This window comes from Myotis myotis, unplaced genomic scaffold, assembly GCF_014108235.1.
Source record: "Myotis myotis isolate mMyoMyo1 unplaced genomic scaffold, mMyoMyo1.p scaffold_m19_p_21, whole genome shotgun sequence".
NCBI lineage: Eukaryota > Metazoa > Chordata > Mammalia > Chiroptera > Vespertilionidae > Myotis > Myotis myotis.
In genome coordinates, this window is record NW_023416326.1 from 7,554,430 (window position 1) to 7,568,313 (window position 13,884).

Here is a 13,884-nt window from a genome sequence, read left to right on the forward strand (position 1 = left end):
ACTTTATTTTCTCCTTTCCTGCAAAAGCAGTGAGATTCTGAGACTAGCAAAGCAGATTCTGGTCGAGGACTCTTAGCGACAACTACTGCTGTTCCAGCTCTGAAAACGGTGCTTTAGGTTGGATGTACTCTCGGGCAGGCCACCTCATCTAACTCCATTGGCATCAGTGGTCAGTTGACTGACCCAGGTCACGGGGCTGGGATTCCAGCTAGCACAGATAACTTTTTGGTGAAAGAATAAAATGGAAGAATAGGTGAATTTCCACACTGGGTTCAACAAGTTGTCTTTTTAACCAACACTTTCCTTTATTCATCAGAATCCTGACGTGGGCTTGAAGCCCGTGTGGTACAGCCCCAGAGTTTTCATCGAAGGTGCCGATGCGGAGACGTTGTCAGAGGGGGAGATGGTGACATTCATAAACTGGGGCAACATCAACATTACCAAAATACACAAGTAAGAACTTTCATTTGTTTTCAAGTAAATTTGGGATAAAAGTGTGCTATGTTTATTCACGTATTAAAAATTACTTGGTTCATGCCCTAGCTGGTTTGGCTCAGTGGATAGAGCGTCAGCCTGTGGACTGAGGGGTCCCAGGTTCGATTCCAGCCAAAGGCACATGCCTGGGTTGCAGGTTCGATCCCCAGTAGTGGGCATACAGCAGGCAGACGATCAATGATTCTCTCTCATCATTGATGTTTCTCTCTCTCCCTCTCCCTTCCTCTCTGAAGTCAATAAATATATTTTTTTAAAATAAATAAAATTAAAATTAAAAAAATTACTTGGTTCAGATACATTCATGTGGCTGAGTGGTAAATTTACCCAGGCATAAGTACTGCAAGTTCTGGATAATTTTTTTCCCATAAATGTTCCAGTTTACTAAAAGGGTATCAGGATAGCTTTTAATTGTGATGCTGAAATTTATTTCATCTAGATATAAAAATAGTTTTAATGTTTTAGGGTCCCTGTTGATCATCTGATTCTCATTTTATAGTTACCTGGTAGAGGGATTCTTTGGACAGAATTTAACATGTTCTCTATACAGAAATCAGCTTTAAAATTAATTGTTTAATGATGAATCTGAACTTTCCAGTGGTTATATTGTGCTGTACTTATAATTTTAAGATTACATAAATGGAACAAAATATGTGAAGATTGATTTATATAGACTCTGACATCTTAATTGTCCAGTCATTGCATATGATTTTAAGTAATTGCTACATGTTTTAAAATACATTATTTTAGATTTTTTTTTTTTTAATACTTAGTATGGCTCACTTTAAAGTTTGTAAATATGTTCATGGTCTTCACCAGATGTATGTGGGTCTGTTGTCCAGTGGATTCTTAGTATCTTGACAGCAGGGATTATATTTTATTTATAACCAGTATATGCCTGGCACATACGAAAAACTCAAATAAGTGTTTGGTTTGAAATTTTTACAAAGAAAATTCCCGATCTGTTTGTTACAGATACTGTTAGGGCAGTTAGGGTTTATGTTTTAAAAACACTTTTCAATCTTATACCTAGAAATGCAAATGGAAAAATTGTATCTCTTGATGCCAAATTGAATTTGGAGAACAAAGACTACAAGAAAACCACTAAGATCACGTGGCTTGCAGAGACGGCCCATGCTCTTCCCATCCCAGTGATCTGTGTCACGTATGAGCACTTGATCACGAAGCCAGTGCTGGGAAAAGACGAGGACTTCAAGCAGTATGTCAACAAGAACAGTAAGGTAACTAAAAGAAACCGTACTTCGTCTTTCCCTGCTATGTAAACTTCTCTTTAGGATTTTTAAAATTAGTTTTAAGTATTTGTTTCCTCAAATACAGTGGAAGAGATTTGTAGAATTTGATTAAAATAAGAAGATGTGAAAGAGTAATGTTTTCATTTTACAGATGATAGTAAGGTACAGTGGGGATAAGTGACTTACCTGAGGCAGACACTAAATGGCTGAGCTGGGATTTAAACCTAGGCATCCTGGCTCTAGAGCCCTTATCCGTAAGTGCTTTTCAGTCTGGTGTGAATGGTTTATATTTATGGTGGGAAACTTTTTTATACCTGCAGGGACTCCAAGCAAGTTAGTTTAAAGGTTTTCTGAAGCCAGTCAGTTTATAAATGTTAACTTCAAAAATTACAATAAATATAATTATTTGTTTTTATACTTCTCTGTTCTGTTGTGTATGCTTACATAGTAAAGTTTTTAACATATCTGTGTAAAATAGGAATATTGCAGCTACTGGAAAACCATTTGCATTTAGTGCTCTGATTTTTTGAGAAAGTGTCTTTTCATCTTTTCACCTTTGCAGCATGAAGAACTGATGCTTGGGGACCCCTGCCTTAAGGATTTGAAAAAAGGGGACATTATACAGCTCCAAAGAAGAGGGTTCTTTATATGTGATCAACCTTATGAACCTGTCAGGTAAATAAGTGTAGCTGAACAACTAAATGAAAATGCTTAACGTTCTTAGAGTGAATCATACTTTAAAAATTGAACTTCATGAAAATGTTGTACCTGGTAATTCTCTATTCAGTTTGATTTGTTCTTCTGTATTTAATATTTGAGACTTTAATTAGTGATATCTTTGAAACAGTATAATATTCACAAATTCGTTTCTGAAACTAAACCATCTTATAATTCATCTTCATGTAGTCCAAGTATAAAGAAAAAATTTCTCCAGAGCAGATATACAAATGGCCCGTATGCACACAAAAGCTGCTGAGCATCATTAGCTATTAGGGAGGTGCAGATCAAGGTCACCGTGAGATGTGCTCCAGACCCACGAGGATGGCTATAACCACAAAGACAGGCAATAGCAAGTGTTGAGGATGTGGAGAAATTGGAACCTTCATACGTTACTGGTGGAAATGTGAAATAATGCAGTCACTTCCGAAAACTTAGTGTGGCAGTTCTTCCAAAAGTTTAAAACATATACTTACTATTTTACCCAGCAATTCTCCTCCCAAGTATATACTTAAGAAAAATAATGTGTTCACACAGAAACTTGTACCCAAAGGCTCAGAGCAGCATTATTCATAACAGCCATGAATGGATAAACAAAAGGTGGTTTGTTTATACAAGAGAATATTATGTAGCCATAAAAAAGAATGAAATTCGTACTGATTTGTGCTAAAACGTTCATGACCCTTGTAAGAATATGCTAAGTAAAATAATCTAGTCAAAACAGACCACGTATTTATGTGAAGTGTCCAGAATAGACAAGTCCTTAGAAACTACACAGATTAGTGGTTGTCAGGGTCTAGAACAGTGATGGCGAACCTTTTGAGCTCGGTGTGTCAGCATTTTGAAAAACCCTAACTTAACTCTGGTACCGTGTCACATATAGAAATTTTTTGATATTTGCAACCATAGTAAAACAAAGACTTATATTTTTGATATTTATTTTATATATTTAAATGCCATTTAACAAAGAAAAACCAACCAAAAAAATGAGTTCGCGTATCACCTCTGACGCGCATGTCATAGGTTCGCCATCACTGGTCTAGAAGAATGGGGGACTGGGAGTGATGGACAAAGGGTTCAGTTTCTCTTTGGGGTGATAGACATGTTCTAAAATTAGATAGTGGTGATGGTTGCACACTTCATATCATCCTTGAGTTGTGGATTTTCAAAGGGTGAATTTTTATTTTGTTTTACTGATTTTAGACAGAGGAAGGGAGAGAGAAACATAGATGTGAAGAGAAACGTACTTATTTTTTCGGTTGCCTCCAGCACGTGCCCCCACTGGGGATCGAACTCACAACCTGGGTATGTGCCCTGGCCAGGAATTGAACCCACCACCTTTGGTATATGGGATGATGTCCCAACCAACTGAGCTACCCTCCCAGGGCAAAGGATGACTTTTTTGTTATGTAGATTATATCTCAGTAAAGCTATCCTATCTAATAAAAGAGAAACATGGTAATTAGCATATGAACGCTACCCTTCCCATTGGCTAATCAGGGCAATATGCAAATTAACTGCCAGCCAAGATGGCAGCCAGGCAGCTTGAAACTAACATGAGGCTGGCTTGCTTCAGTGACAGAGGAAACCAACGTTCCCCCCCTGCCTCCCCCCCTGCCTTGCCGGCCTCTGAGCCTGCAGTTTGAAACATTGTAACAAATATAGAAGCTAAACAAAACCCCAGAAACCTGCTTTCAGTGAGCCGGGATCTCAGAGCTGGAGTTATACATTGTTTCGATTATAGAACCGAAACAAACCAGATACCTGCTTTCAGCAGCAGAGGCCTCAGAGCTGGAGCCAGAGCTAAAGCTGGCCCAGAATAAAAAAAAAAAAGAAAAAAAGGAGCAGTTGGGAGCTGCTGTCACCCGCCAGCCTGAAAACAGCCCTCAGCCCCTCACCCAGACTGGCCAGGCACCCCAGTGGGGAGCCCCACCCTGATCCAGGACACCCATCAGGACAAACCAGCCAGCCCCACTCATGCACCAGGCCTCTATCCTATATAGTAAAAGGGTAATGTGCCTCCCAGCACCGGGATCAGCGGAGCTGAGAGGCCTCGCGGCACTGGGATCAGCGTGACGGGGCAGCGCCCAAACCCCCTGATCGCCCGGCGGCTCTGTGTGTGACAGGGGGCGGGACCACAACTTCCCTATCTGCCCTGCTCTGTTCGTGACAGGGGAAGGCGCCCCAACCTCCTGATCAGCCCTGCTCTATGCCTGATACGGGGGAGCTCCCCAACCCCCTGATTGCCCTGCGGCTCTGTGTGTGACAGGGTGTGGCGCCCCAACCCTCTCCCCCCCAACGGGCCCTGCTCTGTGTGTGATGGGGTAGAGCCATAACCTCCCCATCGGCCCTGCCCTGAGTGTGACAGTGGCGGCACCCCAACCCCCTGATTGGCCCTGCTCTGTGCGTGACGGGGTGGCGCCGCAACCTCCCCATCGACCCTGCCTTGAGTGTGACGGGGTGGTGCCCCAACCCCCCAATCGGCCCTACCCTGAGTGTGACTGAGGGTGGCATCGCAACCTCCCAATCCGCCCTGCTCTGTGCATGACAGGGCGGCGGCCCAACTCCCCAATCGGCCCTGCTCTGAGCCCGACCAGGGGCTGCACCTAGGGATTGGGCCTGCCCTCTGCCACCCAGGAGCAGGCCTAAGCCAGCAGGGCGTTACCTCCCGAGGGGTCCCAGACTGCGAAAGGGCACAGGCCGGGCTGAGGGACCCCCCCTTCCCCCCCGAGTGCACAAATTTTTGTGCACCGGGCCTCTAGTTACTAATAAATATTGAAGAGATGCATTGATCCTATTGTTACTACATTCTTTCTCTTCATTTGGCATTTACTACAAAATTTGAAGAAATTCTTTGCTTGCATATAGTCTCAGGGCAGTGGAGTTTGCTAATTACCCTTTAGAATTGAGAAATTCTCAAATATTTTGCAGGAATGGTTCTGCTTCTAAGCAGATAGGTAGATGAATTGCCTTTTATGTCAAGAGTGACACCGTTAGCATCCTCTGATGCCTTTCTGGTGCCACGTGGAGCGGATGTACTGTTATCCTGGGCTTAGCATGCTCGCATTTATGGAAGTTTATAAATTGGAAGTTTATAATTAGCATGGTTGATTTTTATTAACGTAGTTATTTTTAAACTACATGGAAGAACCTCTGATTTAACTAAGAGAATGGACTATTTATATTGAAGAGCATTAACACAGTGCCATCGACTCAATCTAGGAATTCAGTTTTAATTGCTGTTCAGATAATTCGGTTCAAATTTACTTTTCCGGCCCTTCCTGTTCTCTTCAGCCCACATAGCTGCAGAGAAGCACCCTGTGTCTTAATATTCATTCCTGATGGGCACACCAAGGAAATGCCGACTTCTGGGTCCAAGGAAAAGACCAAAGTAGAAACACTGAAAAATGAGGTAAATACTGTCTCTATTAAGTACAAAAGTGCAAACAACTACATACATATTATATCCCAATAACTTGGTAGCTATTTGAAAAAATAATACATGTAAGTTGAAAGAAAAGAAAAACATTTTATTTTAAAAATACTTTGTTCTTAAATGTTTAATATTTTTATTCTTATTTTTATTTCACCTTTTGTTTATTTTATTTTTTTAGATATGTTTTTATTGATTTTAGAGAGAGAGGAAGGTAAGAGGATGGAGAGATAGAAACATTGATGGGCTGCCTCATGCCAACCCCCTACTGGGGATCGAGCCTGCAACCCAGGCATGTGCCCTGACTGGGAATCGAACCAGTGACCTTATGGGTCGACACTCAACCACTGAGCCACACCGGCAGGGCTTTATTTCACTTTTGCCAAGATCTGATGTCCTTGAAAGAAGGCAGCACGCTCTAATGTTACAGCTGAAACACCTTGAGCTTGTGGCACACACAGATGTGGGCATCTTGCTCTGTTTGCCTCAGACACTTACAGTATCAGTGGCATCTGGTGAATTTTCTGTGGCACCTGGAGCACCCGATGCATAGTTTGGATGTGCCAGTTGGGTAGTCATTGAAGATTTAGCATCAGTGAGGAAGACAGTTTGGAGGGTGGGTGGGATGTCGGATTAGATGGTGTTGTAAGTGGTTAGAGGATGAGAGTATGGAGGACAGTGTAGGACATGGATCCAGGGAGTAGAATTGTTAAGACAGTAACCTCTAGTTTCGTTTTGGTGACTAGGAAGTGGTAAGATATCTGAGCTAGGGACGGCAGGAGCGTGCAAGGTTATTAGGAGATACGAGTTCGAAACTATTTACAATGGGAATGTGACTTGAGCCTTTCATTTACACAATAAAAACTGGTCTCTGATTTTAAAATTTTAACTTGAAACAAAACAGTTTGATTTAATTTGGGGGAGAGACATTGAACATGAATTAATTATCGTGCTTTTGGTTTTCTGCCTCCGTAGACGACGACTCCTGTTAAGGATAGACCAGCGCCCCCTTTGACTAATACTAGTGCTGTCTCTGAGGACCCCGTGGTCCTTTACAATAAGGTGGCTGCCCAGGGGGATGCGGTTCGGGAATTGAAAGCCAAGAAAGCAGCAAAGGAAGATGTCGATGCAGCTGTAAAACAGCTTCTGGCTTTGAAGGCCGTATATAAGGAGAAGACGGGCCAGGAATACAAGCCTGGAAGTCCTCCGGCGGCGGCGGCACAGGCTGTGTCCTCTCCGTCCTCAGCAAGCCCCCCGGGAGGCAGATCTCTGTACGATGAGGTGGCTGCACAGGGGGAGGTGGTGCGAAAGCTGAAAGCGGAAAAAGCCCCTAAGGTGAGTGTGCTGGGGGAGCCAGGCAGCCTTGTGAGGAGGCCCGTGACCTCCAGCTGCTAGTGCGGACTCGGCTTCCTGGGGGACGTGATGTTTGTAGACTGTCTGCTTGAACATTTCGACATAACGGTCAACATTTACTGACACCTGCCGTGTGCCAAGCCTGGAAACATTAACAAGCAGCAGCTCGCCATCACCTGCTGGCCGGGGGAGGGCTGGGGGAGGCCGGGGGAGGGCTGGGGGAGGGCTGAGGAGACGCACGCTGGCACAGTCCTGGGCCGTGTGACCGTGGTGTCTAAATTGCTGAGAAATGCTGTGGTGCAAAGTGGCAGGGAAGGAGGACACGGTTCATGACGTGGAGCCCAGCGAACAGACATAATCTAGTTTTAGAATTTCCTTCTGCTTTTACTCTTACTGGAATGTCTTAGTCGTAATGAAGTCGTTTGGCCATCTTAATTTTCTCCTTTATAATATTTCAAGTTGTAGTCTTGCCAAACAAAGGTGTGGTTTTTTGCTGTTGTTTCCCTGTGTGAAACGTGCGCCATCTGACTTTAAACTCGAGTGAACACTTCCAGTGGCAAAGTGGAGCTTCTTTCAAATAGGCCTCTTTCTGTGGAAATGGTTGCAGGACAGCCCCTTCACTTTCCCCCATTTCCTTTCTTTTAACTGGTGGAAGTTTCTGTTTTTCTTGATTCTTGTGTGTCTGATGAACTACCTCCTTTTTCTTAGGATCAGGTAGGTTTTGCTGTGAAAATATCCTGAATTCTAAAGTACTGTAAGTGAGAGACAGGTCGGGAGTATCGGTCAGCCAGCCTCCCCCTTATCGGTGTGCGATTGCCTTTCCCTGTGCTCGCTCCATTGGTGCTGCTGTGACGGGCTCCAGGTCTGTAGGCGGCAGAACACTGTCTCATAAAGTAGCTGCCCAAGGAAATGATTGCTGTCGGATGCCCGTTCTCGGAAGGCATACCCATGCTTCCTGCCTCCTTGGCCCCCACGTGGGTTTCCGGCTTCCGGTGGGTGGCTCTCAGCTCTGGTAGAATTGGCCGTGAGACTTGGGTAGGGTGAGTTGCAGGTGCTTTTTCTCTACCGTGGCTTCCCGGTGGCATGTTGGTTTGTGGTTAGTGCTGCCACCAGGTAAGGCTTCTGGCTTGAGGCCTTTGCCTGCCTGGCTGGCCTTCCCTGCTGGAGTCACAAGGGTCTCATTTGGGCTGTTTCGTTCTTTTTCATGATGATTATGTTGAAGTATCAGAGGGAGTGATGTAACTGTTCTTTAGTTGGGCCCAGATTGTGTGTTTTTCCCAGTGTTGTATTTACCTTCTGTTCAGAAATGAAGAAAATAAGGTTTATATTGGCCAAGCCATTGGGGTGGTCTGTGCTCCGATTTTATAAATTCTGACTCCTCTCCTTACCCAGGGCGTGGTCGCTGGCAGTTTGCTTGGCTGTTTTGTCGTTTGTCTGTTTACATAAGGAAGAAGAAAAGTTACAGCACTAAATATTTATCTCTTTCTCCTTGACCACAGGCTAAAGTCAACGAAGCTGTCGAGTGCTTGCTTTCTCTGAAAGCTCAGTATAAAGAAAAGACCGGGCAGGAATACGTGCCTGGCCAGCCCCCGTTACCTCACGGCTCAGGTTCAAGTCCAGCCAGGAGTTCTGAGCCTTGTGGTCCAGAAACAGCGGAAGCCAAAGTGCTTTTCGATCAAGTAGCTTCTCAAGGGGAGGTCGTTCGGAAGCTTAAAGCTGAGAAAGCCTCTAAGGTTGGTGTGCTGTTCTGTGTGTATTTTTGTTTTTCACGTTACCTGCTATTTTCCTGCCCCATGGAATCTGGCAGACTTCTCATGTTTCAGTTTCCAGCTCTTTTGTCTTGTCTGCTAGGGAAGCCTTCCGTGGTCCTTTCTCCCCCAACTAGATCTGACTGCACACTCTCCTAGGACACAGCCTTTCTCTGACATAATACGTAACTGCCCTTTATTTCAGCTGTGAAATTATCTGTTTCTCTCTGGTCTGTAAGAGCTGGAGAATAGGGGCCTAGACCCCAGCAGTGCCTGGCTCACGGAGGCCCTGAGCAGTCCGTGCTCTCTGTTGGACTCATTCTCCTAAAGCTCTTCAGTCTAGAACAAGTATGTCAAACTCGTGGCCCACGGGCCGCATGCCTCGTTTATTTGGCCCATGTTAGCCTTTGAGTTTGACATGCTTGGTCTTGAACGACAAGTTTTATTTTGAACCATGGTGTGGTTTATGCTCATAGTATTACCTTTATACAAATAGGACTTTTTGGTACAGATTCATTTGAGTGGAAGGCAGAAACGTTACAGGTTTTGAAATTTGACCAGGAATGTAGACTGGACTGCTGTCATCTTGGCAGTGGTCACTGTTCCACCTGTGTGATTGAGTGGCTCCTAAACTGTGGTGGGATATGTGCTCTGCACCAGTGCCTTCTCAGAGGCGTGCTCCGTGATAGCTCTGTCCCACACAGCCAGTGTGGCCATTGTGACTGAGGAGCCGGGTTGCTGATTGATTTACTTCAGTTCAATTTAGAGGTCAATAGCCACATGGGGCTAATGACTACTCTTTGGGCAGTGCAGTTACAGCACGATTTCTAAGTCACTCTCTTGCACAGTCCTATCCCTGTTCCTCATATTCACTTATTTATTTCAGAAGTTAGTACATACAGCGTTCTCCCCCTACCACATACCCCTCTGCCTGCAGTGGTGTTCTCAGATCTGCTTCTAAAGCTTCGGGCAGGGCTTTGAATTAAACACTCTCCTGTTCTCTTGCTGAACCGAAGGACCAGGTGGACGCGGCTGTGCAGGAGCTCCTGCAGCGGAAGGCGCAGTACAAGTCTCTGACCGGCGTCGAGTACAAGCCCGTCTCTGCCACTGGGGCCGAGGACAAAGACAAGAAAAAGAAAGAAAAGGAAAATAAATCCGAAAAGCAGAATAAACCTCAAAAGCAAAATGATGGCTCAAAGAAAGAGCCCTCTAGGGGCCAGGGCGGTGGTGGGCTGCCGCCCAGCGGAGCCGGCGAAGGGCAGGGCCCCCGGAAGCAGACCAGGTAACCACCTCGGGAACTCCCTTTGCTGGCAAGCAGTGTTTGGAATGCATTCGACTCTTACATTAAAAGGAGTTTTTTGTGGTTAGTTTGACTGTCACACTAAGTTAGAGAATGCTAAAGGTATAGTGTCAGGTAGCTTTTGTTAATTTTCTGTTTATTTACTTAAATGGGCAACACATTCGCTTGCTGGTTCAGGAGTCTCAGAATAGAATCAGTGAAGTCTCCATCCTATGCTTGTTTTCCACCTTCCCAGTCCCTCCGACCACCATAATGAGTTGGTAACCACTGTTAGTAGTTTTTTCTGTGCCCACTGAGTAGGTAACTAAAAGCAAACATATACATCTTCCGTCCTCTCCCTTTTAACACATGTGGTACTTAACTAGACATGTCGGTTTGCACTCTAGACAGATTTTTTGAATGAAATTCTTTTGTGGGGACTCACGAGGATTTCAAGTGGGTTTAGTTGTATATAAAACTAAGCTTGTTCAAAAACAAAATAGTGGTGGGATAGGTGGTGGTCCAGTACTTTCCAATCTGTGCACATAATGTGATTCTCGTCTCCAAGCCCCATCCAGAACTTTGAACCTTGTGCTTGGTTCCGTGAGTGGCTTAGTAGGAGGAAGCACTGTTACTAACAGCTTCTGTCCTGAGAGACTGTGTTTTAGATTTGTTTAGCTGAAGTTCAAGTTCTGTCTCATGCTCACATCAGTCTCTTAGACAAGAGGATACTGCAGTTGCTTTTCTTGCCTATTGACGGTGTGATCAGATGCACAGAATAGTGGAAGAAAGACTAGAATTTCCATCTTTTACCTTCTGACTACTTGTGAAGGGGCAGGTTTAAGATGGGCATTTTTTGAAATGTTACAAATGGAGAATTCAAGTATAAATGCACTAAGATTTTAAACCAAGAAAGCCTTGTTTATAAACTCTAAAACAATGTACTTTTTATAAAACAACTCATGGGTAGATTTTTCTGTGTGCATCATAAGACGGCTCTTGAGTAATTATTCGTGTTTCAAGAAAAGGATTATTATCTAGAATAGAATGAATATAGAAGAGATATCAATACAGAAATAACTTATACTAAAGAAAAATGAATATTTTGACCTTTAGAGGTTTCTTTCTGTTCAACCTAGAAGCAATTGCTGAATGAAGAAATTTATATTTTACTGTTCACATCTGCAGGTTGGGTCTTGAGGCAAAAAAAGAAGAAAATCTTGCAGATTGGTATTCTCAGGTGAGTATGCATTCATTTGATTTTTATGTATTAAATTTCTCAAAGGCAATTTTATATTTCGGTTCTGAAATCCAGACACAAAATAATAAAGTATAATGCCTTTAATAATACATAATATAGAAATCTAGCATGTCACGGTCTTCAAAGCATCTTCACATAAGTGTGGAATCACGAAGTAAGTAGCCCTATGAGATAGTCATTATTGTTATTTTTATTTTTGTATGGTGAGGTGACGGTATAGTCCAAAGCCACAAAGCTAGGAGCAGCAGGAGCAAGATTAGAATTCAAGTCTTCGGACAGGTGTAGGGCTCCCTGTTTCTGAGGGGGAAAGGGCTGTTCACATGCACTTGAAGAGGGTGTACCAGCGCTGGCCGCCTCCAGGTGGAGGCGTGGTTACCCTGCTCCCAGCACCGGTACTGTAATTTTGGTTCTGTTTCGGCCTTAAAACCTGCATTTTTCTTTTACAAAGGTCATCACCAAGTCAGAAATGATTGAATACTACGATGTGAGTGGCTGCTACATCCTCCGTCCCTGGGCCTTTTCCATCTGGGAGTCCATCAAGGACTTCTTCGACGCCGAGATCAAGAAGCTGGGAGTGGAGAACTGCTATTTCCCCATGTTCGTGTCCCAGAGCGCCTTGGAGACGGAGAAGACGCACGTGGCCGACTTTGCCCCGGAGGTGGGTGGGCTGGATTGATTTTTGCCGTTTTTTTCACGTAAACTCAAAAGTGTATTTCAGTTCACACTTGAATAGTAATTTAAAAGGCATGTTATAATAGCCGATTTAGAGAAGTTTTTGTAAATTAAAAGCCATTTTTTAAGACATGTTTCTGCCTTTAGGGCAAGTTGTGTCTGATTGTGTTTGTTACATTAAGTAATTAACTGGCTTCTGCTTTTCTCTCAATGTTTGTAAGGACAGTATCTACCTTTTCCCATAGTGAATAGCAGCATTCACCTTACCGTAACAGAGCAAAAGCTGAATTGCTGAAATGCCAGCATTTGTGCTACTTCTCTAAGTGCTGTTGTACAATGTATGAACAGTAATTTCTCTTACCAGGTTGCTTGGGTTACAAGATCTGGCAAAACAGAGTTGGCAGAACCCATTGCCGTTCGTCCTACCAGTGAAACAGGTGAGGAGCGGCCTGGTGCAGGAGGAAGCGCACTGAAGTGTTAGAGGCAGTGTGTAGAGTGGGTCTCCGCTTCATTCTGTGATGTTTATAATCCTTTTGACAATACGTAAAGCTTAATGTATATGCCAAGATGAATGAATGCAAACTGACTAGAATACCAGAATACTGTATAGAATTTTATTCTGTACAGTATTCATTACAGAGCTCTTTAGCAATAGGATAAAGGTTTGTTGTTGTTTTTTAAATACACCACAGGCCCTAGCTGGTTTGGCTCAGTGGATAGAGCGTTGGCCTGCGGACTGAAGGGTACCAGGTTTGATTCCGGTCAAGGGCGCATGCCTGGGTTACGGGCTCGATTCCCCAGTAAGGGGCATGCAGAAGGCAGCCAATCAATGATTCTCTCTCATCATGTTTCTCTCTCCCTCTCCCTTTCTCTCTGAAATCAATAAAAATATACTTTAAAACAAAAAACACACCACCGTTTTATTATTTTGTTTTTATGCTATAATTTTTCAAAACTTTCCAAGGAATTGTATTCTTGGGATAATTTTTATTCTTGAAATTAGCTATAAAATTGCCAACACGAATGTTTTATGTCGTATTTATAAATTTTGTTTCTTAATACTACATTTACACTCATGTAGGCTTCCTATAGGTTGCTAATGGTTGTATTTGTATCTTGTATTACTCTTACAACATGTAGTGAGGAAGGATGAGGCAGCTACTGTTACCTCCATTGCAGGTAAACAGGCTGAAAGGTTCAGTGACTTTCCTAGATGTACATTTAGTAGTGGAGTTTGAGGCTTTGGGCTTGTTGGTGGCTTCCAACGTGAGCATCCATCTGTAGTTCAGGATTATTTGCTCTTTGATACTTTGGTGAAGCTCTTGTGTGATATTGTAATGATGCATTATTGAAATTATGACACCAGCTGGTTTTCACATACTAGATTGGCAAGGGGTTTTTTGTGTGTGTGTGTGTTACTAGCTATAGATAGTCCTGACTAGGCCATGATAAGAGGAGCAGCAGGAGCAAGATTAGGCGCCTCACTCAAATTAGTAGTTAAGGCAAGAACTTTCCATACTCCAGGTAGATGCATCAAACATACAGATTTACCCTAAATTCTGGTTCTCCCTGTAACTGCTGATTTAGCAAGCACTTTACCGTGTTTAACCTCAGTTTCCACGTCTTTAGTATTGAGGTTGTGATAGCAACTTTCTGGGTTGAATGTGAAAATTGAA

General features: G+C 43.5%; 1 protein-coding gene across 5 annotated transcripts in view; it reads left to right on the forward strand.

Annotated features, from left to right (window-relative positions):
• EPRS1 (glutamyl-prolyl-tRNA synthetase 1) overlaps positions 1-13,884 on the forward strand; it is a 46,452-nt gene that overhangs the window by 23,277 nt on the left and 9,291 nt on the right. For all 5 annotated transcript variants that reach the window (XM_036354675.1, XM_036354676.1, XM_036354678.1 and 2 more), the window contains 10 exons: positions 317-453; positions 1,526-1,733; positions 2,308-2,420; positions 5,757-5,874; positions 6,871-7,230; positions 8,748-8,981; positions 10,013-10,278; positions 11,464-11,515; positions 11,985-12,194; positions 12,573-12,645. In XM_036354675.1, the coding sequence (XP_036210568.1) occupies positions 317-453; positions 1,526-1,733; positions 2,308-2,420; positions 5,757-5,874; positions 6,871-7,230; positions 8,748-8,981; positions 10,013-10,278; positions 11,464-11,515; positions 11,985-12,194; positions 12,573-12,645 (1,771 nt within the window). The remainder of the gene's footprint in view (positions 1-316; positions 454-1,525; positions 1,734-2,307; positions 2,421-5,756; positions 5,875-6,870; positions 7,231-8,747; positions 8,982-10,012; positions 10,279-11,463; positions 11,516-11,984; positions 12,195-12,572; positions 12,646-13,884) is intronic.